Below are 26076 nucleotides of genomic sequence, written 5' to 3'. Positions count from 1 at the left end.
TGTTAAAACAGGCATGGCCCACTGGTGGGCACAGGCCAAACCTGCCCCAAGGACAGGTTTGATTCCCAGCATGACAGAATTAGACTGTCCATTGTGGACTGTGCTGAGAAATGAGACAGTGATCTAAAATTTGAGTAGGGAAAGCTTAATCTGTTACCTCCCACATCTTCCCTTGGGGCTCACCCAGCCACCTTGTTCCTCTGTTCCCTCTGTGTTGACTGCCTGCTGCTGGCCTCAGCCTTGTAGGCTGGAAACAGGTACAGGGCCACCACCGTGGGGATTTGGGGTCTGACACAAGAGTAAGGTGCTGCTGGGCTGAGAGTATACTCAGGAATAAAAAGGGTTTGGCTGCAGGAGAAACTAGACAGATGCCTTTGAGCATACTGCTGTCCATTCACAGCTTCAGGTTTCCTGGTGTGGTAGGATGGAAATGTAACATTTGCTTAACTTTGACTTCATCAGTGGGGCTCTAGCTTGTTATCACAGAGAAGAACAGTGGTGCCCTCCAGCTGCCCTTGTGCTCTTCTCCCCAGGTTTTGGTTGCTGCTGTGACAGGTGTATTTCATGACTACTTTTCACAAATGTTAGAGTCAAGATATTGGCAAAGTGCTGTAAATAATCTTGTGTTACAGGAGATGAGCAAGAAATATTGCTGGGAGAAAAACAGCAGTTTAATTTGATTTAGGTGTCCATGAGCTGGAAAGCAGCAACGCTGCAAGGGGGGCAATGCATGAACTGTACACTCAGATAATGCCCTTGCCATGTACTGTTGCAGGGAGGTAGGTCCATTTGGCCTGCAGGCACGTATCTTAGAGGTTTGGCATCTAATTTCAAGGCATCAAGTATTTGTAATCAAGTGTTTGATATTTGATAACATTATGCTGTTTAGTGAATTGTGTTTGCTCTGTGCATGCTGAGTTGGTTTTGACTGTTAAGCACACTTCATGAAAACTCTGAATCAGTTTAATGTTAAAGAAATTAATGTTTGCATTTCGTATCTGTATTTTTAAGCTCTTGTTAAATAAATCTGTAGGAAGTCTGAGAATTTCAGATACACCTATTTCTTTATAGCTGACCTGTGTTGATGTTAACATCAGCCTCCTCTTAATGTCTCTCTCCTTGCCTGCAGGTGAAGGTATTGCACAATCAGCTTGTTCTGTTCCACAATGCCATTGCGGCGTACTTTGCTGGCAATCAAAAGCAGCTTGAACAGACACTTAAACAGTTCCACATCAAATTGAAAACTCCTGGAGCAGATGCCCCATCCTGGCTTGAAGAACAGTAATCAGATCATAGAAGAGGACCCAATGTTAACCTAAGATTCTTTAAATCTGAGAATAATTAAGGCTTAGGGTTGAAGGACTGTTGGTAGTGATTCTTGAACGGACAGCTTTAAATTTTTCCCCTTTTTATAATACTGTAAAACTGAATTTGATAGGAAAGTGGGTGACTTTAAGGTAACCAAACATAATTTCTGTAATTTCAAATATAGAGCACTCCTTTTGTATGTAAAGGTTGGCGGCTATTTCTGTAATTGGGATAGGGGAGGGAAAGAGGGAGGGGAAACACAACTATTATAGATTTGCACTGACAAATGATGCTTGTGATTTCTGGTATTTTGGTGGCTAGTCAAAATATTTGCAAATGGAGGTTTACATGATTTGTACCAACATCTGGTATTTTATAGGTGACTATAGAGAAAACATCTTTAGTAATTTTCATATGACTTTTTAAAAAATGAGAAAGTTAAAAGACTATTTTGCAGATGAATACTATAAGGTCTATATGTGATATCTGCATATAAGGCAACAGCAGCAGATGGCTCATTGACAAGTGGAATTGCAGCAAATGCCTTTTTTACAAATGTACCTTTCCATCAAAGGGTTAAAAAACAAACAAAAAACACTAAAGCAAGAATCACTGTCAGTCTGAGGCTTCTGAGCACCCGTTTTTGCTTTGCACCAAGTGGTTTGCTGAGTGAGGCCAACCATTAAATGTACTAATTTCATTTAAAATGTTTCTTTCTCTATGAAACAAATACCGTACTAGCCTTAAATCACAGGTATGTGCCTTTTTATAAGATAATATTTTCCACCAGTGTACATAGTCTAAGAACCCTTTCATGTAATAGTTTGTCAGTTCCCAGCAAGGGGAAGATGACTGTGTAATGCTGTGTCATTGTACACTTAGAGAAAGTTAAAGCTTTAGTTAAACTTCATGGGCAGGTATGATTTTGGGAGGAAATCGGGCCAGTATGTTTTTTCTGTTTAATTGAAAAGCATACTTCAGTAATGGGAGTAAAATGGAGGACACATTTTTAATTTCTTCATCATTTCTGTAGTCCTTATATGTAAAATTATATGTCAATTTTATCATAGACATTATAAATTCAATATATTGGAGTCCTCATTTGCACATGTTATGTTGCTTTATGTTATGTTAAGTAAAATGAAATACTTCAAATATGTTATTTACAATGGTGTGGATTGTATGATTTATGTACTGTATGTTCAAACACCTTTCAGCTGACATTCTAAAGTTTTCAGTGTTTAACACAACTGTAATGTAACTGTAAATCAAACTTTTTAATCATTCCTCATTAAATTCTTGGTCTGACAGAGCCTTCTTTATGTTTTTGTTCTGTCAGAATCTCTTGTAATAGCTCAATTACGTTCCCTAGAATGTATATCCTATGTGAATTTTCTATTCATATTAAACATGTTTGCAGTCAAACTTTCTTGACTTGTGATGGTTAAAAGTAGAAGTGAGCTTCTGCAGTGAAACCTTAGTCCTGGTTTTGTGAGTGTTCACCCCTGCCCAAAAACATCTCATAAAGCAGTGCTACGTAATGATGCTGTTTTAACAGTGGGCAAGTTCAACTGGAAAGTAAATCCATAGTGAAACAAATATTTTAATATATGTGGTTTTTGACTTGAACTTCTAAAGGAAATTAAATTTTATGTACAATTCTTATGAAGCCATTGACTTCCACTGAATCCTGGTACATGGGTGGTATGACGGTGCAAGGAAAGTGAGCTGAGTGACTGTAGGCTTGAACTGGGAAATGCATTACTGCAGGGGTGAAGAATGCAAACCTAGTGACCACAACTGAAGTTCTGGGCTTTCAGAACACTGTAGGAAAAGGGTACATAAGGAACATGTGCCCTTGGTTTCTCCCTGAGATTCACATGTCTCCTGCCTAGGATCACTGCTGCTCAGAAGGAACTCGTCTGTCGGAAATGGTAAGAGTGAACTTGAATCTGCAGTTGCCTTAAGAAAGACTGACCAATGTGGCATTGTGTAATCCTCAAACTTTTGCAATGGCTTGAAACTGCTGGAGTCTCTTCACCTGGAACAAAAGGTGGGACCAAAGAGATTACTTGTTAAAACCTGCCTGTGTATTGTTTAATACTGGGGGAAGGAAGAATTACTTCCATTTTGCTCAGCAAAGCAATTGTTCTAATGGGTAGCCTCAGTGAGGAGGGTTCTCTGTTCAACTGATCGATAAGTTATGAAACTGATAGTAGCCTGCTGTAGTACTGTAGCTTTCTTTGTCACTGCTCAATTACATGTGCTTATGAAATAATTCAAGCTCATATCTTATATTTAAAATCAGCTTTTTAGAGCTAAACAAATTTAGAAATTTGTATCAAGAGATTGTAGGAGAAAAGACACTTCAGCATTTCCAATGAGAAGTAATTATGATTGTGAGCCTATCTGAGCCTTACAAAAAAGCATTATAAATATCTTAATGTTGTGATGTGGCCTTTATCTAGGAAGACAGTTGTCAGGATGGGCTGTTTTTGTTGTTTGTAGAGGAGGCCATACCCACCTTGTAGAGACTTGTCTGTGATTTCATCTCTGTTAACAAATTATTACATTAATGCTTACAGTGTTTTGTGAGGTTTCTTGGGATGAAGAACTCAAAGCAATTAGTAACATTTTCAGATATGCTGTTGTAGCTGCTGTACCAGAGACCTGAGGAGCTCTTTTGATTCTCGGTGACTGTATTGTATGTTATCTGTACTCCTGACTTGTTTGAAACTTGTTGGTCATGTTATTTTGTTCATCTGAATTCTGCAAACAGCTTTTTTGCTCTAAAAATGCTCTTTGGTCTACTTCATGCTATTACAAGCCTCTTACAAAGAATGTTTCTGGTTACAAAATGTATCTGTATTTTCATTTGGAAAGAGATCTATACGGGCAAGAGTAAAGTAATACACCAACATCATTAAAGTAACAGCTTTTTTTTTCAATCTTCAGTCAACTGCTTTTCCTAGAAACCTTATCTCTAGTCTGTCTGTCCTTTCAAAAATGATCAAAGTAATGTAAAAGGAGAGCTAAATATTCGCCTTGACTCTGTTTTGAACTGAATGGGGGGCATATTCACTTTTTATGCTTTGCTTATCTGCTCTTGTTCCTTGTTGTGGTGTTACAACAAGTGAAAGGTATTGTAATTATTTAGCATTCCTTGTCTGCCATTATCTTTAGGTTTGGGGTTTTTTTTTAGTCTGGTTATCTTTTCCATGTTGCATGCTTGGTGTAAGGGTTGTACTAGTCACAAAAATGTTTATATTAGTTGTGAATCTTACCATATTTTATGGTAGCTCCCACCCTAAAATTAACCAAACTACTTGTTGCTAATCTGTGTCAAGATGAAAGGGGTTTTTAATTAGAATATCTTTATTAGACAGAGGATTTGACTGCTGCTTGGTTTATATTTCTCTCATTTCTTACTGTTTGTTGCTCTTTGATATATTTATGTTTTTTCCAGTTGCTCTGGTGTTAAAGGCAGGGATACACAGAAAACAGAGTTCTCTGTCTGTGACAGTGCTCTTGTTCACCTCTCTGCACCTGTTTTACCAACATCTTTCCTTTTCATTTCCATGAGTCTTGTGTGGAAACCAAATGGCCAGGGAGAAGGGGAGTGTTCACATGTTTTTGTCATGAAGGGAGTGAAGGAAGTAGCTTACCCTGTAGTGTAGGAGTAGCAGGTAGGATGGCTTGTGCCTGCCTTGGAGAAGAAGGGCATAAATTGATGGAGAAGCAGTGGAAAGGGAAAGTGATGTGTTGCTGTTTTCAGCAGGGTCCCTTCTCTGAGGCACAGAGCAGCAGTGTATGAAGCTTGCACTGCAGTGGCCTTGGACAGAAAAGCTCAGTCTGTGGTTTGCCAATCTTTTGTTTCCTGTGGCTGAGACTGCTGGCACAGAAGCATTGCCTTTTACACTTCAGCTGCTTTTCTAAAAAAAAAAGTGTAAGAAGGGAGCAGGAGCAGCAACAGTTCTGTGCTGTCTGCTGTTGGTGGTGTGTTTCTGTAAAGTACTTGCTCCCAGCATAAAGGGAGCATTCAAGATTTTATAATGGCTGTAGGTGAACAGAACTTTGCTTTCTGAGCAAATACATTCAGTCTCATCCCTTGATGAGAATCTGTTTTAAAGAGAATAGCTACTGGAGGAGAGAGAGTATTTGAAATTCCAGGAGGAGCAGAAAGAGAGATCAGGAGAATCTTTGCAGGGTTCCTGGTTGGTAGGACTGAGATGGGTCTCAGTGTGACTGTCTGATAACATTTCTTAATTAAGTGCAGAGATCAGATATAGAACAGAGTAAACCTGAAACAACTTTTTAGTTCAGGTTTTCCCTGTTCTTGCTGTTCATGGCAGCATAAATCCATTGGTTCAGTCAGGAGCAGTTCAGCTATCAGCAGTGTGTTCCTATTACATAATGAATAGTGTGTCTTACTGTGCTAATTAAATAATTATACATCTTGCTGCCTTTTAAAAAATACTAAGGGCTGTAAATTCAAGCACTTAAGTGATAAATAATGCTAAAAACTAGTGTTGCCTGTTCAGTTTTGATTTGCCTTTCCTGCATATGCATATGCATCATGCTAGTTTTATGTGATGGTGGTAATTAATTGCAGGGTTTTGTTTTGAGAGCTTAACTAACAGTGCTTAATTTTTAGGCCAAATATAACTTGGTTTTAATGCGACAGGAGTGTTACAATTAACTTTTTCTCTTTCTTTGATCCAAACTCTGTAGAATTGAGGGATTGTAATGAAGATGACACCTTTTTTCTGGTGGTGTAAATTGCTTTATTTCCATTAGATCTGTTCAGTCATTAGATTTGTGTTCAGCCTAAAGAATTAGAAGCTCTGTGCTCTGAAGAAAAGCAGAGTTTACAAAAGACAAGGTGTTTTTTTTTACTTCTCATAAAAAAAAAAAAAAGCCTTAAAAAAAGCAGTCATCCTGAAAACTGTCTTGAGCATTTCATTACTTAGAAATCTTAAAAAATTAACAGTATGATTTGGTTTTGTAGTATACCAACTCATCTAAATGCTATCTGTTCTAGGGAGGTGCATTTGTTGTTTATTATAGGTGGGGCTGCTTGATCTACCTATTATTAAAGTTGCCTAATACTTCCTACTGTAAAGACCAGTTTTCAGTTGTTTATAACTCAGAGTCATTTTGGCCATGTGGGCAAAATATTTGCCTGTTGAGTGTTACATGTTTAACATGTTTAAAAAAAATCAGCTAAAAATTTAAAATTAATTTGCTAACATGTTTTGGAAAAGTTCAGGGAGAACAAACCCAGAGGGTGAGGAAAAGTGAAGAGTTTAACTTCACATCCGGACTGGCTCCCAGGTCCTCTGCTGTCCTGTTTGGGTTCTGACTTTTCAAATACAATGCCATTATGCAAGTCTCTTGTTTGGCTTGCTCTTTCCGTCTTTTCCAGAGAACATTTGTGCTCATGACTGGCAGCAATGAAAACAAGTCCCTTTGGCTCCGGCACAAGCGGTTACAGTCCAAGCGCAAAGCGCTTCCTCGCCGATGACCTCAGGGCTGACCTGACACTCTCGAGGAATGTCCACGCTGGCTCAGAGCTGAGCGTGTCCTCTCCAGCTGCTGCTAACCCTGCCAAGCAGAGATGTATGCTCTGATGGGAATTGCCTTTTACTGCAGTTGAACTCTTTTCATTCAGTGAATTTTCAGCTTAAATGACTGGGTTCTGGCATTACATTCCTTAAATTTTCCTTTTGCTCTAATATTACTTTTTTAAATTGAGGTGACTAAAGCAGGCTGTCCTGCCAGACCAGTAAGTCAGATCTCTGACTGCAGAACTGTGAGTAGGAATGGTGTAACCTCTGCAACCATGGACCCAGGCTCCACACCTGGTCTCCCACTCTTCCTCTGGTTCCTCCCTCCCAACACCTGAGCAGAGTAAATAGCACAGGTGAGGCACTACACACTCATGATTTTGCAAGACATGATTTTGTCCTGCTGCTCTTGCCTTCCCACTCCTGGTTGAATCAAGGTGTTTTCTCCTGTGTTCAGCTCAGAAGCTCTGGTGGCTTATTAGGCAGGATTGGAAGCGAGGTTTCTTCTTCCTCCCTCCCTCCTTTCTCAGGAAAGGGTTTCTGTTTCCACCTTTGGAATTTGCCTTCTGTAAAAAGTAGTGTCAGGGTGTGTGGGCTGACTGTTAATTGAGTGAGATTTTTCACCTTTACTCTTCCTGGGAAAATGGTTTTATTTTAGACATAGGATTCAATCTCTTGATAGAACATTTTAGAACCATTTGTATTTGTTTGCTGTCTTATCAGTCGATGGTACTTTGGCTTTCGGGCATCCACAACTCACATGAGCTGCTGCCTGGAGCGCTGTAATCACATCTCAAATTCGTCTGCACTTCTCTCACACCGTCCGCTCTGGAGTCACAAGGGGCCCGTCTTGCCTGCTCCCTCCCAGCTTGCAGGGCTGAGCCGGCGGGGAGCGTCGGGGTGAGGGATGCGGGATAGACCGAGGGATGCGCTTGCTCGGGACCGTGGGCAGAGGGCGGAAGGCTTCAGCCGCGGAGAGGAGCCCGTTCCTTCCAGCCGGGCGCGCTGCCGGTAGCACCGCTGTCCTGTTCCTATAGAAATAGTTGCTGTGAGTGCGGTGATAGCGTGCGGGCAGTGATGGATGGATGTGTCGATGGAGTAGCTCAGCCGGAGCTGGCTTAGACCCAGTGCCCCCGGAGGCGCCACTGCGCATCTCCGTTCGCCGCGGCGGCGGCGGCACAGCGCTGCATCGCGGGTCGCTCTCCTCCCGCACGGGCTTTTCGGCGGCACGGGCCGGCAGGGGGATCGAGGCCCCGCGGCCGGGCCGCTCCCGGGACCGCCACCGCCACCGTCACCTGCCGCGGCCCCGCCCGGGCGCGCCTGCGCTGCCCCGCCCCGCGCTCCGGCGGCGCGGCCGGGCCGGGCGCGATGGGAGGAAGCGGCGGCGGCGGCACCGGACCGGGCTGCGCCGCGTGCTCCCGCGGGCACCGAGGTGAGCGGGGCGCGGGGACCCCCGGGCCGGGCGGGGGCTCCGCGCTGCCGGGGGCGCGGCCGGGCAGTGCAGGGAGGTCGCCGTCCTCCTGCGTGGGTCCTTCGCCCCCTTCCCGAGGCGTAGGAGGAGGGAGCGCTCCCGGGCAGACGGACCCCCCTTCCCGCGGGACCCCGGGCCCGGCCGGCCCTGGCCCGGCGGGAGAGCCGCTGCCGCCGCTCCGCTCGCACGGCGGGGCGGGCGCTGTCCCGGGCGCTGTCCCGGGCGCCCCGGCTTTCTCCGGCGGGGCGAGCGCTGCCCCCGCCACGTCCTGCGGGGAACAGCGGGGTCGGGGCGCTCCCGCCGGGCCAGGGCGCGTCTCGGGCGCCAGGGTCCGGCGGAGCCGGAGGGCAGCGGGCGCGGTGTTACCCCGGGTGCAGCCGAGCCGCCAGCGCCCTCCGCGGTGCCCCGTGGCCTGCGGCGTCGGTGGAAGGGAATTACGGAGTAAGGCTCTGTCGCTGCCCCTCGGGTGGTCCCGGCGGCAGGGCCCCCACAGGGCGCTCAGCCTGGCACCTGGTCCGGGCGGAGAGAGCGCAGCGGTGGGGCTGGGGCTCCTCCCGTGGGAGCCCTTTCCCTGCGGCGGGGCGAGCGCGGCACCTGGGAGCCCGAACAAAAAATAGCCGGAGTCGAGCCCCCCGGCCAAGCCCCGCCAGGTCCCGGGCCGGCTGGCAGGGACAGGGTGCGCACGGCGGTTTTGTGGGATGCGCTGAGCGGGGAAGTGCGAAGTCGCTGAATAGCGTGAGCTGCGTGTTCTTTGTAACCCGCAGATTTTGGCAGGATCGGGGGATGGTTATTGGCGTTTGCAGCTTCTCTGTCTGCAGTCAGCAACTAGTTGCTCGCTTTGCCTTTTGTAGGGTTGTTGTTGAGACACAGACACCCAAATGCTGTGGTTGGGCTCGGTGTTGTTCTCATGAGAACTTGGAGGGCGCCTGATACAGAAACGTGGGCAGGGGAGAGCATAAGGTGTGAGTTAAAGGGAGTCAGTCACGTCTTGCAGTATGAATTATGAAATGCCCTTCAGTGCGTCGTACACCTCACCTGTTAATTTGTGTATGCAAACACAATCTGTGTCCTTCTCAGTGGCAACTGCCTTTTTTGCAAGAAACAAATTACTTTAGAGTGCTTCTCCTACCTGGAGAGAAAGTTGTCCACACCCTCTAACTTTTAAATTACATTTCCCAGTTAGATTAGCTTGGCTAAAACAATGAATGAGACAAAGAAACAAAATATTTCTTTTATGCCAAATATGGACACAATTAAAACGTGCAGTAAAGATGTTACTTTAGAGCTTTGGCGCTTCTCCGGCTGTTTTGGATAACAAACACGCAACAATGAGGTATAATTGCAACGTCTTAAACGTTTGTTCTTTGGTTCATTTTTTTTTCCCCCTTTAATCCTTTGAGAAGTGTGGAGAGGCTCCTTAGGAGTTAAAATTTTGCTTGGCTTCTATTACGCATCCCGGTCCCAGCGTGTCTTGGTAATCTGTAGCTCACAGTTGGAACGGCTGCGCTGTTCCCCACCTCCTCTTGGTGTACTTCCTGCTCAGAGGCACCTGCTGATACCAGCAAGCAGCCCAGAACCTGTCCTGGCTGCCAGCTTCTCTCCTCTCCCACCCACGGTAGTGGTGGGAGCCTCCTCTGGGAAGAGCTTTGAGCTGCTCCTCCGGAGAGGCAGCATGAGAAGGGAATTTTGACCAGTCTCCTGGTATCTGGTAACTCGAGACCGCCATCCTCTTACAAGCAGGTGACCTCTGTCACCTGGATCGTGCTTATCTGTCAGAAAACAAAGCTGAATGCCAGCCTTTATGCTGTGCCTTTCCTTTCGTGCCTTCCTTCCAATTGCTGATTCCTTCCCTTTCCTGGTTCTGGCTGTTACCTCATCTAAAGCAGTACAGGGCTCGTTGGATTGAAAACAGTTTTTCCTGTTCTATCTATCTTTACATCTAGGTTGGGATGTTTTCTTCCCCGTGCCTTCTCCACTCCTTTCACTAGGAGTGTCCCTTGTCTGGCGCAGGAGCGCTCAGGTCTGGGATCAGTCGTTTTCCACTCCTGTGTGTTAGTGCTGGGACTCTGATGATTCATCTCCTACAACTCTGTTCCATTAGGATTTGATCCTGTTTTTCCTAAAGCATATGGATTTATTGAAAGTCTCAAAATGAGGTTCTTGAATGTTGCCTGGGGCATGGTTGGTCAGTCTGTCTATGTCTTTTTTAAATTTTTTTTTTGGTGAATGTGTGGGAACCCAAGTTAGAAAATAATAATGTTGAATACTGCTTTGTATGATGGTGGAAAACTAGCTAATACATTTTTCATTTTTAAATAAGTAGTAGGGAGGAAAAGTGTTTTTCCTAGTTGAGTATTTCTTTAAATTAATGCAACACTTAATTGCTTTGAGTGGTTAATCTCCTTCCACCACCTTGCACCTGCTTTTTTATGCCTCTCTGCTTCTATGATCGTGAATTTAGGAGGAGAGGCGTGAACATGCAGAGCCCTGTAATAGCAGCTGGTATTAATGCTGACTTAAATTTGAAACACTCTATCCTGATCCACTTTCTTTGTAGCTTCTCTCCTTTTTACCATGCCATTAAAATATTTTCCACCATGCCTGTGATTTAAGCCTCATACAGGTTTTTTATATATGTTTTCTATTCTTGCAAACGCCCGGATAACGTAAGGTATGAGATCGGAAAATCTGAAGCAGGAGAGAGGAGTTCATTGCTCCCTGAGCAAGGTTTTGAGAAGAAAAGGTACAGTGGATGATTTTGTGTTGTTTTCCATTGATTTCAGTGAAGCTGTGAGTGGCTGAGTCCTTGCAGACCAAGAGAGAATTTGCCCTAAGGCTTGTTTCTGTGACTTGGGTCTGTTTGTTCATGTACGGTGTAGTGATGGATCTCTGGCAAAAATAGTGAAGTTTTTTCATCACTATTATACAATGTCAAATGGCTCTGGGTTGCTATTAGCTCCGTGTGAACCCTGCTGAGGAGGCATACCACTAAGTCAGTGCCAAATTTCTGATTTGATGTTGTTCTTGTGCCAGTGCATTACTTGAGCTTTTTCTGGTGAGTTTTGCTGAGACTGAGTTTTCCTCAGAGGCTCTCTGTCTCCTACCTAAGTTTGTATTGTGTGGCATCTTTGAATTTTTAAATTTTTTTCCTTAAATTCCCAAATCTTTTTTTTTTTTGAGATAGCTTCCAAATTTCCATAAAATCATGAGATTCCTCATTGGTATGTATTTGAAACACTTTAAATTTTCTCTGAGACTTATGAATTAAATCTGTTTCAATAGATTTGGCTTATTAAAAGTGTGGGGTTTGTGGAAGTCATGCTCTTACCTGAAGGTTTGCTGCTAATAGCAGCATTTTTATTTAGAAGGTAACAGTATAAGAAAAGTGCTAAAACCCATTGTGATTCCTGTTGTTTTATGAGATAATCCAGAGGTTAAAACTTCCTAAAGTATTTAAAGCTTTGCATATGTGCAATGCTTAGGATGTGTTGGGTCCTGTTCCACCTGCCAGCTTCTCTGTCCTTTCTTTCTCTGTGTTATTGAGCTGGCACTGTTAACCTGGATGCTGAAGCAAATTATCAAGGACAGCTTGATCAAACGGTGGTCTTTCTTCTGTGAGTGTATTTTGGGAGGTAGTGCAGCCAGACCAGTCACACTTTTAAGTTCATGCTCAGTGAACACAGAGACTTTAGGGGCTGTACACTATTTTTGCCCTTATTGACATTTGTGTGAAAAATACAAAGGCAAGAGAAAGTAGTACACTAGGCTAGACTGTTAAATCATCAGCAAATTTTTAGCTATTTTTTCGCAGTTTGGGTTTGAACCATGAGTTTAGAAGATTCAAACGGGGTCTGTTTGATGCAGTTAATCCAGTACCATAGTTAGTACTGTGTGCAGTCAGCTTCAAAAGCATACCTGAAATTAGCAGGGGAATAATATTTGTTTTAATAATTTGAGATAACTATATTCTTTTACAAAATTGCACTGAATGGAGATTAATAGGTAGTTTCGATACCCACTGTGGGTTGTTTAGAGGTATTCTTGTGTTTATATATGTTCCTGAAATCTAGGCACCTGGAGCTGTTTGAAATCTTGGTGTGGATAAATGTTAAACAATTGCCCTGTGAAAGGCTTTTGATTCGCTAAATTTCCCTTCTGGGTTGAAAACTTGATAACTGTTGTGCCTTGGTTTTGGTGTCTTTTCAGTGCGAGGGACAGTGTCCAATGTCTGTGATCTGAGTGTCCCTGTTGTCCTTTGTCACAGGTTGTGGAGATGGTGCAGTCCCCTCTCGTGCTGCCGCTGCTGGCAGATAGGGTCTGAGAGGGCGTGATCCCAGCGGCTGCCGCGCTGACTGTTCAATGTTCCAAACCCATCCAAGGAAGTAACACTCTCCCCTTCGGGGAGGCTGTAAAATGCATGTTATGAATTGTCTCTCCTTGGTCAATGATAAAGAAAATGGGGCAATTCCAGTTGCGACGGGATTAATGAGCGAGGATACAGCCACGGCGCCTCACCTTTCTCAGCCTGCAGCATCGCCGCCCCCCGCGCCATGTCCCCTCACCGGGGCTCCCCCAGCCCCTCCGCTCCCCCCGGGAATGCCGCCCCCACCGCCACCCCCTCCTCCGCTGCCTGGCCCCAACATACCTCTGCCTCCACAGCTGGTAAACGGGCACGACAGCCACGGCAAAAAAAAACGAATGCGGAGCTTTTTCTGGAAAACCATCCCCGAAGAACAAGTCCGTGGTAAAAACAATATCTGGACAATTGCGGCGAGACCACAGTATCAAATTGATACGAAGACAATTGAGGAACTTTTTGGGCAGCAGGAGGAAGCCAAACCCCAGGACTCCCGGAGCCGATCTTTAAAGTCTTCGTTTAAAGAGACTAAAGAGGAGGTAAGAATTAAAGTAAAACCTCTTTTTTTACATAATGCTGTAGGAGTTGATGTGAATTCTGCCTCGCCTTTTTCTCTTTCTCTGTCATGTTTCGTCCTTACGGCAAATTTGTCCTGATTCAAAGGAGAGGGGAATGATGGGAAACATAAACTCTTTGTTCTTAGTGGCACATATTTGTTTTTCAAAGAGCTAACTGTGTTTTATTATTTTTACTTGCTAAGTGCTGTGATTTGATCACCTGTTAAAATAAATATGAATAAGTGGAGGGAGCTGAAAGCATCTCTATTTACTCATGTTGGATAGCCCTTGAGTTTCCAGTGTGGAACACAGTTGTATTGTCTCTTCAGCTCCTGCTCTGTGTCTGTGATGCAAGCAAGGTGTTGCACATGCAAACATGTACTGGGCAGGAGAGAAGAGGGTCCTATTTGCAAGGGTTAATGCTTATTTGCCCACAGTATCCCAGAGACATCAGGAAGGGAAGTGCCAGTATGGCAGCAAGCATATAGAACATAATATAGTGATTAAGGGTATTTGTTATTTGATAAATTTAAAGTTTCCACTTTCATAAATGTGATTTTCCTGCTACGAAAAACTTTACTTCATCTTCCCTGCTTTTTCTGGACATGAAGATAACCTTCCAAGAAGGTCCCAAGATTGCAGCTGATTTCTGTTCTGGTGGCGAGGAGTACTCTCTACCGAGTACTCTCAGGTTCAGACAGTCTCCAGGGAAGTGATAAGTAGCTTTTCTAGTTCTTAAGTCCTCATTTATAGACAGCCTCTTTGTGAAGCCTGAACTGAATTGTCTCAAGTGATCTTTCTCTGAAGTAATTGAAGGGCTGAAATGCAGATTTAATCACTAGTGTGTGTCTACATGCATGTTAGCTTGTAAACAAAATACAGAGGGCATGGGGTTAAGAGATGTTACAATGCATCATTTTTAGTGAAAAACCAGGGACATGAAGTTGCTGATACCTTGCAGGATTCAGGACATGTCAAAAAGAGATCAGAAGGGACAAGATGAGAAACCAATGCACTGATAGTATGCATGTTGTACATATTGAAATTTAAGGTGTGAGAGGGCATGTGTATCGCAGGCTCTGGAACCCTGACGTCGGGAGGTAGTAATTGGGGCCGTCCTCAGAGGCAGTCATTAACCTGTGTGCTGTTTTCGGGCTATGTTCATCTTTGAATCAGGAGTGTAGTGAGTGCACTTCCTGTGCTGAGAAAGGATGTACAGGGCTCTGGCCGCCTGTGTTTCCTCAGAGGCTCCCCCTTTCAGGACTGCTGTGTGATAAAGATCTAGTTCTAGTAAATATTACAATAAGTTTCATAAACTGAATGTGGCCCATAGTGCGCAATAGGTAGGTCAGAGAAAGGCCCGGTGTGCTCTAGAACTTATGCAGTGGTAGAGATTAAAATCAGAGGCCTGCAAAACCAGGGATTCTCCAAGATGCAATGCCTTGGAAACAAAACCCTGCCTTGCTGAAAGTTATGGTTTTCGCGCGTCTGTCTGAAGCCGATACGGTGGCGCGGTGCATTTGCGCTGCTTGGTGCCTGTGCACCCTGCTTCAGGGCTCCCGTGGTGACTTTGCACGTGGCAGGTGGTGAGGCAGCAGGACTGGCCTCTGAGTGATGCCACTTAAGTGACAAAATGTTCCCCTCGCTCGCTAAGCTTTGTCAAGCATGCTGTGGCAGTGTGTCAGTGGTGAGCAATTCCTCATGTGTTAATGGACTTTGCGGTCCTATCTGCTTAGCAAGGAGGGAAGGAGATAATCCTGAGGAGCCGTGTGTTATTGGGAGTACAGATGGGCAGCAGCTCACGTGCTTCACCCTGCTGCAGGCCGGAGATGGGAGCACAGGTCTGGCTTGTGACTCCATCGATTGTCAGCTGCCATCCATCCTTTCAGTGTGCATGGCTACCCTCAGCTCGCTCCGGTAAAACCTGCGGAGGCTGACAGGAGCTGGGGGCAGGCTGAGGTGTGCAGAGTCTGTGTGACCTGGTGGAGAGAGGGCTGAGAGGGCTCTAGTTCTGCTTGTGGCTGTTTCATAAACCAGCAAGGCCAAGTGGACCAGACATTTTGTGTTTCAGTACCTCTGTTCCTTTTGTGTACAGCACGGTTGATTTTAGACAGCGCTTTATGGTCCAGCAAAGAAAATGTTCTTAGAAGTTTACGTAGTGGAATTAGCCTAGTTGGCATCGTATATCAGCAGTGGATTTTCAAGACAACTTCAAGTGCATAAACTCAACTTTTGCTTCGATCCTAATCTGAAGAAAGCAGCACGTGTCCAAAGTGCTGTAGAGAAGGGCAGGGCCGGAGAGTGCTGTGCTGTCCTATGGCCTCCCTCTCGGTACAGTGGTGTAGCTTCAGTGGAAGCAGTGAAGAGTTACTCTTCAGCCAGTGTTGAGGGCACTGCCCTACAGACTGTGGAGGAGATTTGGGGTTTCATACCTTTGCTGGAGATCACTGTTGATTATGAAATGATGAGCAATTTTGGTAAAAGTTGTACGTGTGTAGGAGCTTACAACGCTGCATGTCCTTTGAATTCCTCACTCGACAGTGATTTATACAGAGAATTTATATGTAGCATCATCATTATAACAGAAGTCCCTTTTGAGGCTTGAGTCAAACTCCTACAGCAAATGCTTTCCTTTTTGTAAACAAGCCCTCACCAAACCCTTAGGAGATTAATTAACATGTTTCCTTGACTAAAGGCTTAATTTGCCCTATGGTTCCATGTAATTTGAGGCTCTGAAAAATAGGGGGTGCAAGGTGAAGTTTACACGCCAATTTACTTTCCCCATCCTTCAGTGGTGTCCCAGTGTGGCGCAGCAGGCACTCAGCCAGGCTGTAGTTAGCCTGGCAGCGGAGTGGGCAGAACAGCTTCTTGGCAGGCAGAGGAGGAACTGGTCTGGCTTTCTCCTTCAAACCGCGCCTCTGCTCCTGTCTCTCACCTCACCCCAGCTGTCCGCTGCCTCTGGACAGATATTGGATCATGTAATACACATATTACACCCTCTGTAAACATGTTTAAGTAAGCAGCTCTGCAGGGTGCTGTGGGGCTCTTTGTTTGTTTTCTCCTGGAGCAGTTTCTGCTGTTTGAGTGAGGTTTGATGGCTTTGAGGAAGGATGCAGTGAATTCCCTGCAAAGGGACAGTGAGAGGAGGAGAGAGAAGGAAAATGGAAGGAGTGAACAGGATGTCTCTTGCCCCCTCTCCTAGACGTGTCTTCTCTGTTTTCCCTGTGCTGGCTCTGATGCTTATTCCACCTTCTTGAGAGCTGATTCAACCTGTTAATCCAGGGAAGAGCTATCAGCAAGAACCAAATGAGATGAGTACCAGTGCCTGCCTAAGGGAAAAAGCAGGCTAGGAACGTGACATGGGAGGATGACACAGAGTGGGGACAGCCCTTTAGTAAGCTGCTGGGTTCACTCTGCTGCACCGTGACCGGAGGCATGGAGTGATGGTTACTGTGTTGTAATGAGAAGTAGAAGCTGCAACAGGAAGTTATTTATATCCTTCCTAACCTTCAGCACCCAGCCTGAGCCACCAGGCTGTTCCATGCTTGCTCTGATTTGTAAACTGTGTCCTACCATGTGAAACCGCATTATTCTTAGAATAAGAAAACCTACCATGTTTTGTTTTACTGATCTGTTATAAATCCACTTTGTTGTGTTTCTCTTCCTCATTGATGATTTCATGGCAAGAAACTCCTGTTGCATCTCTCCAGTCACTACAAAGTCAGGTTTGATGTGGGTCTTTTTGTGTATCCCAGAACACTCCTCTGAATCTTTCGTATTGATTGCAAATTTGTGTTGGGGTCCTGGAGTAGATATCCTCTTACCATCAACACAGCTTCACTGTGGTACTCAGGCTAATTTTCCCCTTCTCACAGTACCTTGATAACTGAGTATTTCTGTGGTGGATTAACATTTGTCAAACTGAGACCTGTTACTGTGTGATCTGTGCCTGCTTCAGATTTTGGAAATATGCTGGGTTGAATAATCTGGAGATGAAAAGTAAGAGTAGTGAGTGAATTGCTGTCCTTGGTTCAGAGATTGCACTGTTTATAAACTAGATGTGGCAAGTGTGGCAAGTGACCTGTGATGCTTTACATGGGCTTGCAAAGTGCAGGTGTGGAGATGGTGGAAAGCACCTGAGAGAATTGTAGTATTTCCAGTTTCAGAGAGTAGAGGATGAGAATGGAGAGACCTCTCCTGAATTTATCCAAATTAGATCATAAGAAACCATATGAGAGGTGGTTTTTTTTGCTATGGAGAATCCCAGTGGGACTAGGAATGCCTGTTGCCAATTCTCAATTACAGTCCAGTGTAACTTTTTGAGTCAAGAAGCCCAGGGGTATTGCTGGTGGACAGCGCTTCAGAACCTCTTTGGGTGGCAAGACCTGAAACATGCTGTGCCGGCAGCAGCACTGATGGTGTGTGTGAGCAGAAGACAGGAGCAGACTGAGCAGAAATTAGAAAAAGCTGTGGTAATGTTCAAAGGGTAAAGAGCAACAGCAGACAGTGCTCTGCATGAGCAAAATGGAGTGAAATCTCAGTGGAGAAGAGTAGACATTGTGAACAGATGTTCAGGCTAAGGTTATGAATCTAATATGCAACTGAATGTGGGATGGAAGATAGTGCATTTGTGTGCTAGGAGTGGGAACTTGTATTTATGGAATATCTGCCAGGTTCCCCTTTTCTCTTCCTTGTGCTTTCATCTGGAAACTCCTTGAAGGTAGTTACATAATGACAGCAGTTTCAAACACTTTTGATAAGCGTGGAGTAGACACCAAGCAAAGTGACACTTGTTCTGATTGTGTGGTTAAACAAGAAATCAGAGAAAAAACAGAGTACAGCCATACACAGAGCAAGAAGTGTATGTAAAGTCCTGGTGCTTAAGAACAGCTGTGACTTTTTTTGTTGTGCTGATAAGACAAATGCAGCTGTATATGTTCCCCTTTGTTGTTTTTCTTCGAGGGAAAATATTTTTTAAAAATTATGTAATTTGTTTGCGGTTGTAGTGTAAATCTGAGTTGTGCCATGGAAAACAAAGGTTTACTCATCTGATGATCAGTCTCCTTGTAACAGTTACTGACTGTGATTTAAAAAATGTACACAAGATTAACTCTGAATATGCTTTAAAAACCCCAAACAAACCAAAAGCCAAATGATGGTAAAGCTTATAGGCTTAAACTAGTACAGAGAAACCAGAGAACTAGGGGTGACCGGAGCAATTGGAGACTGGAGCTGCAGTTAGAGAGGTCAGTGAGAGGTCCCTGCAGTAAAACATTTGAAAAAGATTAGATACTGCAGGGGGAGAGATAGTTGAACCTGTCCTGCGTTAAGGGGCTTTTCCTTAATGATCTGTTGGAGGCCTCTCAACTCTTAAGATAACAGGAGAATAAACCACAATCTGTCCCCTTATCACTGCATATGCTAAAACTGAAGGGCTTTGGGCTACCAATCATCTAATTAAAACTAATATGCTGATATTTCCTGTGTTCCCTAGTCTTCACTGTTTTCAGAAGAGAGGAAATTCCAGAATTTCAGAAAACTTTTCAATATGACTCACTATTTTCAGCAGACGAGGAGGCTGTCTCCTGGGTGTATGTTGAGGATAGCCCATTAATCATCCCTGTGTTTTCACTGTCACCAGCTGACTGCAGGCTAATTCAATTTCGTTATAATGCCAATGTTGCATTTATATATCTGCTTCTAATCTGAGCACTGTCACAAAGGTCAAAATGCCTTTCCAGTTGTCAAAACCACAAACACACACAAGTCCAACAGTAGTCTTGAACATCTATGTGTACTGAGCTCTTTTATTGTAGCCGTCAGGTGGAACTGTTAAGGTGAAACAATTCTCTTGTCCTTGTAAATCTCATGACTTCTGTAGCTGTTATCACCAAAATAGCTGTGGTAAAATTTTAACCTTAAGGACACAATTTGCTAAAACAGGGCAAACCTCTCAGGTTTAAACTTGTATGCTGTTACAGGAAGAAACATAAAAGAGGCACTTTGATTTCAAAATTTTTTACAAAATTAGGGGAAATATTGTGGGGTGGGTTTGGTTTTTTTTTTCTGCCTGCCTGATCTTCAGAATTATATATGTAAGATAATACAGCAAACCAACTTTGAAATACAAAGCTGTGAGAGCTTATTTTATTATGGATTTCTGTTGCTTTCTGTTTCTGTTGCTTCTAGGTAAGCAAACAGATTTGAGCATTGCGTGTTTCAGGGTTTGATTCAAGATCGGCTTACTTATCTTCTCCTGAGTCAGTGTGGCTGTTAGTTGGCATGAATTAAATCAGTAATGCACCTGACCTCTGCTTAGAAATCCCATCCTCACATTTGTCACAAAACCTCTGAATTTACATGGGTTTTGAAGCGTGCTGTGCGCTACCCTTGGGGCCTTCAAATGCAATATAGTGTATTACCCAATAAGCAACATTTTGCAGATGCAGGGTTATGTTACAAGCAAGAAGATTGTTTTTACTTTGTAATGAAATAGAAATATTGATTCTTTCCTTCATAATATATTGCTATGGAATTTTTTGCTTCACTTGGAGAAAGGTGATGTGAGTGTGCTCTATATTTCCCTGGTAAAAACTAGTTCTGTAGTATATGAGCTTTGTTGATAAGAAGTGACTCTATTTATTTGGCCTGGGATTTGGTGCAAACAGTTATCTGTAGCAATTTAAGAAATTATATCTGCATTATATGCTATTTTCTTAGGTATTGTTGGATTAATCTCTTGCTTTCTCTCTCAGGTTTCCATTTTGGATGCAAAACGAAGTATGAACATTGGGATATTTCTCAAACAATTCAAAAAGTAAGAATTCTTTGTAGTTCTCATAAAATATATATATTGTGCCCTGTTCCTTGTGGAGTTGCATTTTTATGCAGTTTTCTCAAAAGTAATTTGGCATAATTTTTTTTTTAATATGTTCAGTTGTGAGTGCATTTATGACTTAGCATCAGAGTTTGCTGATGTTAAGCAGTGAGGTGAGTTTTTAGGTATGGTTGATGGTTTTACCTCATGTAACAGTGCCTGTGAGATGCCTTTTGCTGCTTTCCTCTCTTTGCAAACAATTAGAAAGGGGCAATAGGAGGCAACGTTTTCAAGAGCGAGCTGTTCCATTGCTGTCTGTATTCACTGACAACACTGCCCTTTGGTAAAGGCATCACTGAAAATGGTGTCAGAGCAGTGCTGCTGTGAACACTGATGCACCCACAGCCTCTTTATAACTCTGTTGAGTAGCCCAGGCATGGTTTTTTCAATCTGTGTAACTGTTTGCCCTGCAAGTGTTGGAAATATGTGTGCTTAATTGTTTTTTCAAGGTCTGCCGAATCCATCATTGAAGATATTTATCATGGAAGAAGTCAGCCCTATGGTTCTGAACTGCTACATGAATTTCTTAAATTATTACCAGAAGCAGAGGAGGTAAATAATGGTTTTACGTGGAACTTATTTTTTGTAGAGTTGTGCTGACTGGGATTCCAACATTAAGTTCTGTAAAAGAGGATTCTCAACACCTTCCTGAGGTTAGGGAAGAGGGAACAGGGAACCACTGAGTGCAAAAGTTTAATCTTCATTTGACTTGTGGTATTGAGGTTACAGGATAGTCATTCCCTTCAAGTAATTTCACCTGCTTGTAAGGAGTCGATATGACATCTTTTGTTTTTGTGATGTCCCTTTTGTCCCATAAGCAGCAAGACCTGGAGCCTTCCTGTGTGTAGATAACTGCTCTAGGGAGTTAGAAAATTCAGAATTGAAGTTCAGATTTCACTTGTTTGGCACCTGCTTCATGCCTTCCCGTTGCAGTGTCTGTGAGATGAATATGGGTAGCCCTGTGCTGCTTGCTGCCTTTTTGCCTTCTGGTTCACTGCCTGCTTGGTTCACCTGGGTCTGTTCCTGGGCCTGTCACTGGGTTTCAATAGGGCAGAAAGGCAGCTCCAGTGTTCAGAACACATGGAATTTGCTAACATGGCTTAGTGCTCAAAGGAGACGTGTTAGAAGGCACAGCATTGCCAGCAGTTCCTTCTCCACGTTCCTGTGATCACCATATGCCCAACATCCAAGCGCAGCCTTCTCCCCTCCTAGTCCCAAACTTCAAGTCTGTTCACATGATTAAAGAGGTGAAGCTCAATCAACTGACCTGGGAGCCCTGCTTAATGATGTACAGTTCCTTGCCTGCTCACTGTTGGCACTGACCCATTTGTATGTACTTGAGAGAAATGTAAACCACAAACCTGACAAAATTAGCATTAGAATTGCTTGGGTGCTTGACATCAAAGGGAGTGGCTGAAACTTGGGAAATTGCTAAGTTAAGGTCCACGTACAGATCAACCTCAACTCACATGCTTTACCACTTCAAGGTCATACTGTCAAAGCACTTTGTTTCCTTTGTGCAGCAGCAAATCGGATCCAGTCATCAGTAGAACATGTTACAGTCTTTTGCTCTCAAATTTATGACCCTAAATTGAGCTGCCTTTGCCTACAATCTTGTAAAAATTGTTATGTTAAAAATTGTAAAAATTGTTATTGTGTTATGTTAGTATACTTGATTAATATATCTCTTAGAGGTGTGAGGATATCAACAAGTTGAAATGTAATCAATCAAAAAAAAAATTAGGTGACAGTAGTTCTGGGACCTCAAAACCATTCCCTCTTCCCTCTTTGTTTGCATTTTAGTACATATTCCATTATATAAACAGAATTTATCTCCTTCCTCTGAAAGTCAGACAGAGGAGAACAGTGGAGTACTAACTTGAAAGAGAGTGACTCCTAGTTAACTTTGTGTATAGTCAGAAAATTAAACTGAAAGAAAGTACTTTTTCTTCTTTTCCTCTTTCTGGCTTAGATCTTGCTTGTTATTTTATGACAAGTAGAAAATAAGCTAGTGTAGTTTATGTAATGTAAGTGTTGTCATTCAGCTAGAATTGTAAGTTGTTGAATTTTATCAGTTTTGTCTGCAGTGTTCAACTAGATGCATTAGGTATCCAGTAGGTACTGCTAAGAGTGAAAAAAATATGTTTATTTTGTTGACAACAGACTTGACAACAGGCCTGTCACTCAAGATAGTGGGGCCAGAGGATTTAAGAAGTGCTTTTAAGGAGTCACTTGAGAATTTAATAGAAGATATTCTGTGATACAGGAGGGTATTAGAAATAAAGGGGCATTAGACATGAGATTTGTTGCTATTCCCAAGGGAAGGCTGGAAAGAGGCTGCTTTCCAGTGTGCAGGTGTTTGTATGTATTTAATTAATTGCATGTATCAGAAACAGGAAAGACTCTCTGTTACTCTTCTCATAATTGTCAAACTGTTTTGGGTTTTTCCCCTTGAGAGCTGGATGGATGGTGGCAAGCAAGACAGGGAGAAAATCCTGAGTGTAAGGGCCTGATGCTTCTGCTGGTATGGAAAAATGTTTCCATGCCATCATGTCATCATGCCTGGTGTGGTCTAAGAATAGATAGGTCCAGTAACTCATTTACTACAGATGCTTCTAAAATTTTAGTGTAGGCAGTTTAAAAATTGGTTCTTTTTAGGAGCCTCAGAGCTTTTTATTTTTCACCATTTTTTTCTCTAAATGTATGTTCATTATTCTTCTGCTATATCCTCTTACTTTTTCTTAGTTTATAGTTTAGTTTAGTTTTTCTTAGTTTTGCCTCCTAGACTGAATACCTGTCTCCTAGAGCAGTGATTCACCATTTGCTAAGGGAAAGGCATCAGAAGCTTACAGCCCCACATCCAAATAATCCAGAACCACTAGAGATACCAGGTGAAGTGGTGTTATTTGTTCTGCTGTTGCCTCTTCTGTTTAATACTCCCTAATTCCTTCTTTGTCATATCACATGAGATAGCTTTAGCAAACTGTCCTGTTCTTGCACAGTGTTGCACCCATCCTCAGCAGGGATTCCCTGGGATTGCCCTTTCCATACTTCCTGTTCTCCTAAGGACCTGCTTTGTTATTGTAAGGGTTGAGAATTGCTCTGAGCAGAGATTTGAGCGCTCAGGTCCTGAAAGGTTAGCAGCTATTCAGTCACCAGGGCAGACTCTTGCTGCAACCATGGGTGGGCTTCTGCACTTCCTCTTTGTGTGCTCTTCCCAGCAGCTCAGGTATTTGCAGACCCATTTCCCTCCATGCACAGGTTTCTTGCAAGCTGCAGTGAGGGCCAGGTGCCTTCTGTAGGCTCTGCACTGCTCACTGTGCTTTGAGATGCCTTCTGCTTTTTCTTTTCTATTTTGCCATAAATCCTTAGTCTGTAAAAGTGAAAGGAGGGAGGGGAGTGCCTTTCCTCCTCATAGCTGTAGAAAGGGCAGCTCTGGCCTATTTTGTTTCTTCTTTTTTACCAAGAAGTTTAAGTTTACAGTTTACCTGGTGTAAATAAGCACCAGCTTTGTACTCCAGTTGTATCTTATCTAGAAGTGTTGTGATATCCAGTCACATTGCCTGAATGTGCTCCATGTCTCTTGTTTGACTTTTGTGACATATTTCAGATCGTTTCAGTTCATTGTATCTTAAGCACCTGATGGTGTTCCAGCTTTTTGACAATGGAGGCTAGGTCCTTGGGCTAACAAATACATTTAACATCAGTTGTCTTTAAAATTATTCTATTTGTACTGTTGTAATGTGGCAACTCTATTTGCATGCAGAAATAGGTGCCAGTACTACTAATTTTCTAGCTGTTTTCTATGAAACATCCCAACAGCTATCAAAGTTGTGGAGATTTTTGCATGTAAATGACAAATACAGGCTCCTTACTGAATGTTTTTCTCAAACTATTAAGGCTATTTACTAATAAGACTATTCTTGAACTATTAGCACTGCTATGAAGTCTTTTCTACAACATAAAATGTTTGGGTATTTTCAAATGTTTAATTTGAAAAACTTGACAAATATTTGAAGCTGGCCATGGTGGAGCTTGCTGCAAGGCTCCACTCAGTGTTTTGTCCAGGGCTGGTCTGGGTGTGTGGCCTGGCCACTGTACAGTGGTTAGAAAAAAGGCCAAGCAAATTTACAAAAATTGTCAGTACATTAACAACTAGGATAAGATCACTGATTTTGTTTAAGCCTTCTTAGAAGTCCTGCTGTTTGTACCATAGTGTGCTAAGCAGTTTTGTAAGGAGACAGAAACACCAATTTGGAATCTCCTCTGATTCATCCCTTCAGTTTTTTTTTCCAAGGGAGCCTTGACTGAAGCAGTGGTCTTCTCTGCTATATCTCTTCTGAAAAGATTCCTAGTTGTTTCTGAATGATACCCTGTTGAAATGGCTGACAGCTTTTATTTACTGGCATCCTGACTAGAGCAGAGAAGAAGCTTTTAGCTGCTTTTATGTGCATATTATTGCACTCTTCAACAGGCCCAGACTGGCAAACGTTGAGAGAGTCCAGTGTTTAACGAGCTAGAATAGCCAGAATTTGTACTTTAAATACATACAGAAGAGAGCATATCACACTGGTAATCAGCTCACCCACACACATGCACTCCCAGGTTATCAACACAGTGTCTTAGCTTCCTTTATAATGTCTCAAGCCTGTCCTTTGCTCGTGTACTCTGATTTCAAACCCTGGCCATCCGTCACCTGCTTTATTGGAACTGTTTCTGTCAGCTCTACCCTTTTCAAACCATGTCTGTAGTTAAATTCCCCCTCCTTTCCTCAGCCAGTGCTTTATAGGGTTGACCATCCTTCAGAGCATACATCTCCTTTTCCTTTTTTGCCCTTTATGGTTACCTGCAGGTTTTTCTCCCTTTATCATCTGCTGGTAGTGGTTTGCCACTGCCCCAGCTTGTGCCACATCGTGCCTCACTGCACAAGAAAATGTTTATTCCTCTTCTTCAAAGATCCTGCATAACTATAAGATCCTGCAGGGTGCCTGTTTTATGCCATAAAATAAAATCCCTCTAGAAGTGCTGCTGGTAGCTTAAAAATTACCAAGAACTTAAATACAGTAGCTTTCGTGTCTGCCAGGTATAATGGCATACTTGCAATGGGCATCTCTACTGCAGTTGTTCACAAATCAAATCAAAGATCAGGCTTTCTATGTTTCATACTGTTCTTAAAATGAAGCAAATTATGTATGTGAGAACCTTGTGTATCTAAAATCAGATGGAGTGTGCATGGGCATGCATGGACAGTGCAAATGCATATTCCATATACAAATATAATGAAAAATTAAATTAGTAGCTCGGCACCCAATTTGAGTAATACAGAAGTGAGCATACAGTGTAATTAGGCTCTCTGGCATGTGCACATTACACTGACATATCTCAGTACATGGCTGCCTATCTTGTGGAAAAGTTTTGTTGTGCTTCAAGAGAGGAGGTCAAGGCCAGAACTGATAGGGTTATTCATCATGACTTTATAATAAGCTACATTTTTAGCTCTCTTGTGTTCTGAAACCATCTACTATATCTGTTAACATGATTAATAGTGAACATTGTTGTCAAGCCCCATGGTTTCTTGGCAGCTCCTGGCTGCAGTTGGTATTTGAATTTTACCCCCACTTCTGGGAGCCATCACAGAATCTCAGTTTTCTTTCAGAATACTTGGACAATATGGCAGCAGAGAGTAGAGGCAGTTCCATGGGATTTTGAATAGTCTCCCTTGGAATGTGTAATGACAGACATCCAAAATGTGTTCCAGTAATTTTTTAGCTTTGGCATTCAGAATCTGTTTTTTTTGGTTTATTGGTAGTGTTGATAAAGTCAGATAACTTTTTTTTTCCTTCATGGTGAGAATTATTTTTAAATTATGAAATTATTAATAAAAAAGGGAACACAGAATAATTGCTGTCCTATTTTTACCCTAGCTATTTCCCAGACTA

At 43.1% G+C, this 26076-nt stretch overlaps 2 protein-coding genes across 6 annotated transcripts in view; both read left to right on the top strand.

Annotated features, from left to right (window-relative positions):
• ARFIP1 (ARF interacting protein 1) overlaps positions 1 to 2722 on the top strand; it is a gene marked incomplete at its 5' end in the record, with an annotated part of 40516 nt that extends 37794 nt beyond the window's left edge. For all 5 annotated transcript variants that reach the window (XM_084204422.1, XM_084204423.1, XM_084204421.1 and 2 more), the window contains one exon: positions 1130 to 2722. In XM_084204422.1, coding sequence (XP_084060548.1) covers positions 1130 to 1285 — 156 coding nt within the window. In that variant the 3' untranslated portion in view covers positions 1286 to 2722. The remainder of the gene's footprint in view (positions 1 to 1129) is intronic.
• A 10037-nt stretch (positions 2723 to 12759) lies between these two features.
• Positions 12760 to 26076, top strand: part of FHDC1 (FH2 domain containing 1) — a gene marked incomplete at both ends in the record, with an annotated part of 30159 nt that continues 16842 nt past the window's right edge. Inside the window, 3 exons of the mRNA XM_084204778.1 lie at positions 12760 to 13242; positions 20016 to 20077; positions 20587 to 20689. Of these exons, the coding sequence (XP_084060904.1) occupies positions 12760 to 13242; positions 20016 to 20077; positions 20587 to 20689 (648 nt within the window). The remainder of the gene's footprint in view (positions 13243 to 20015; positions 20078 to 20586; positions 20690 to 26076) is intronic.

This window comes from Fringilla coelebs, assembly GCF_963513975.1.
Source record: "Fringilla coelebs genome assembly, chromosome: 4".
NCBI lineage: Eukaryota > Metazoa > Chordata > Aves > Passeriformes > Fringillidae > Fringilla > Fringilla coelebs.
The sequence above is the reverse complement of the archived record's forward strand: the minus strand, read 5'-3'. Positions and strand labels throughout refer to the sequence as shown.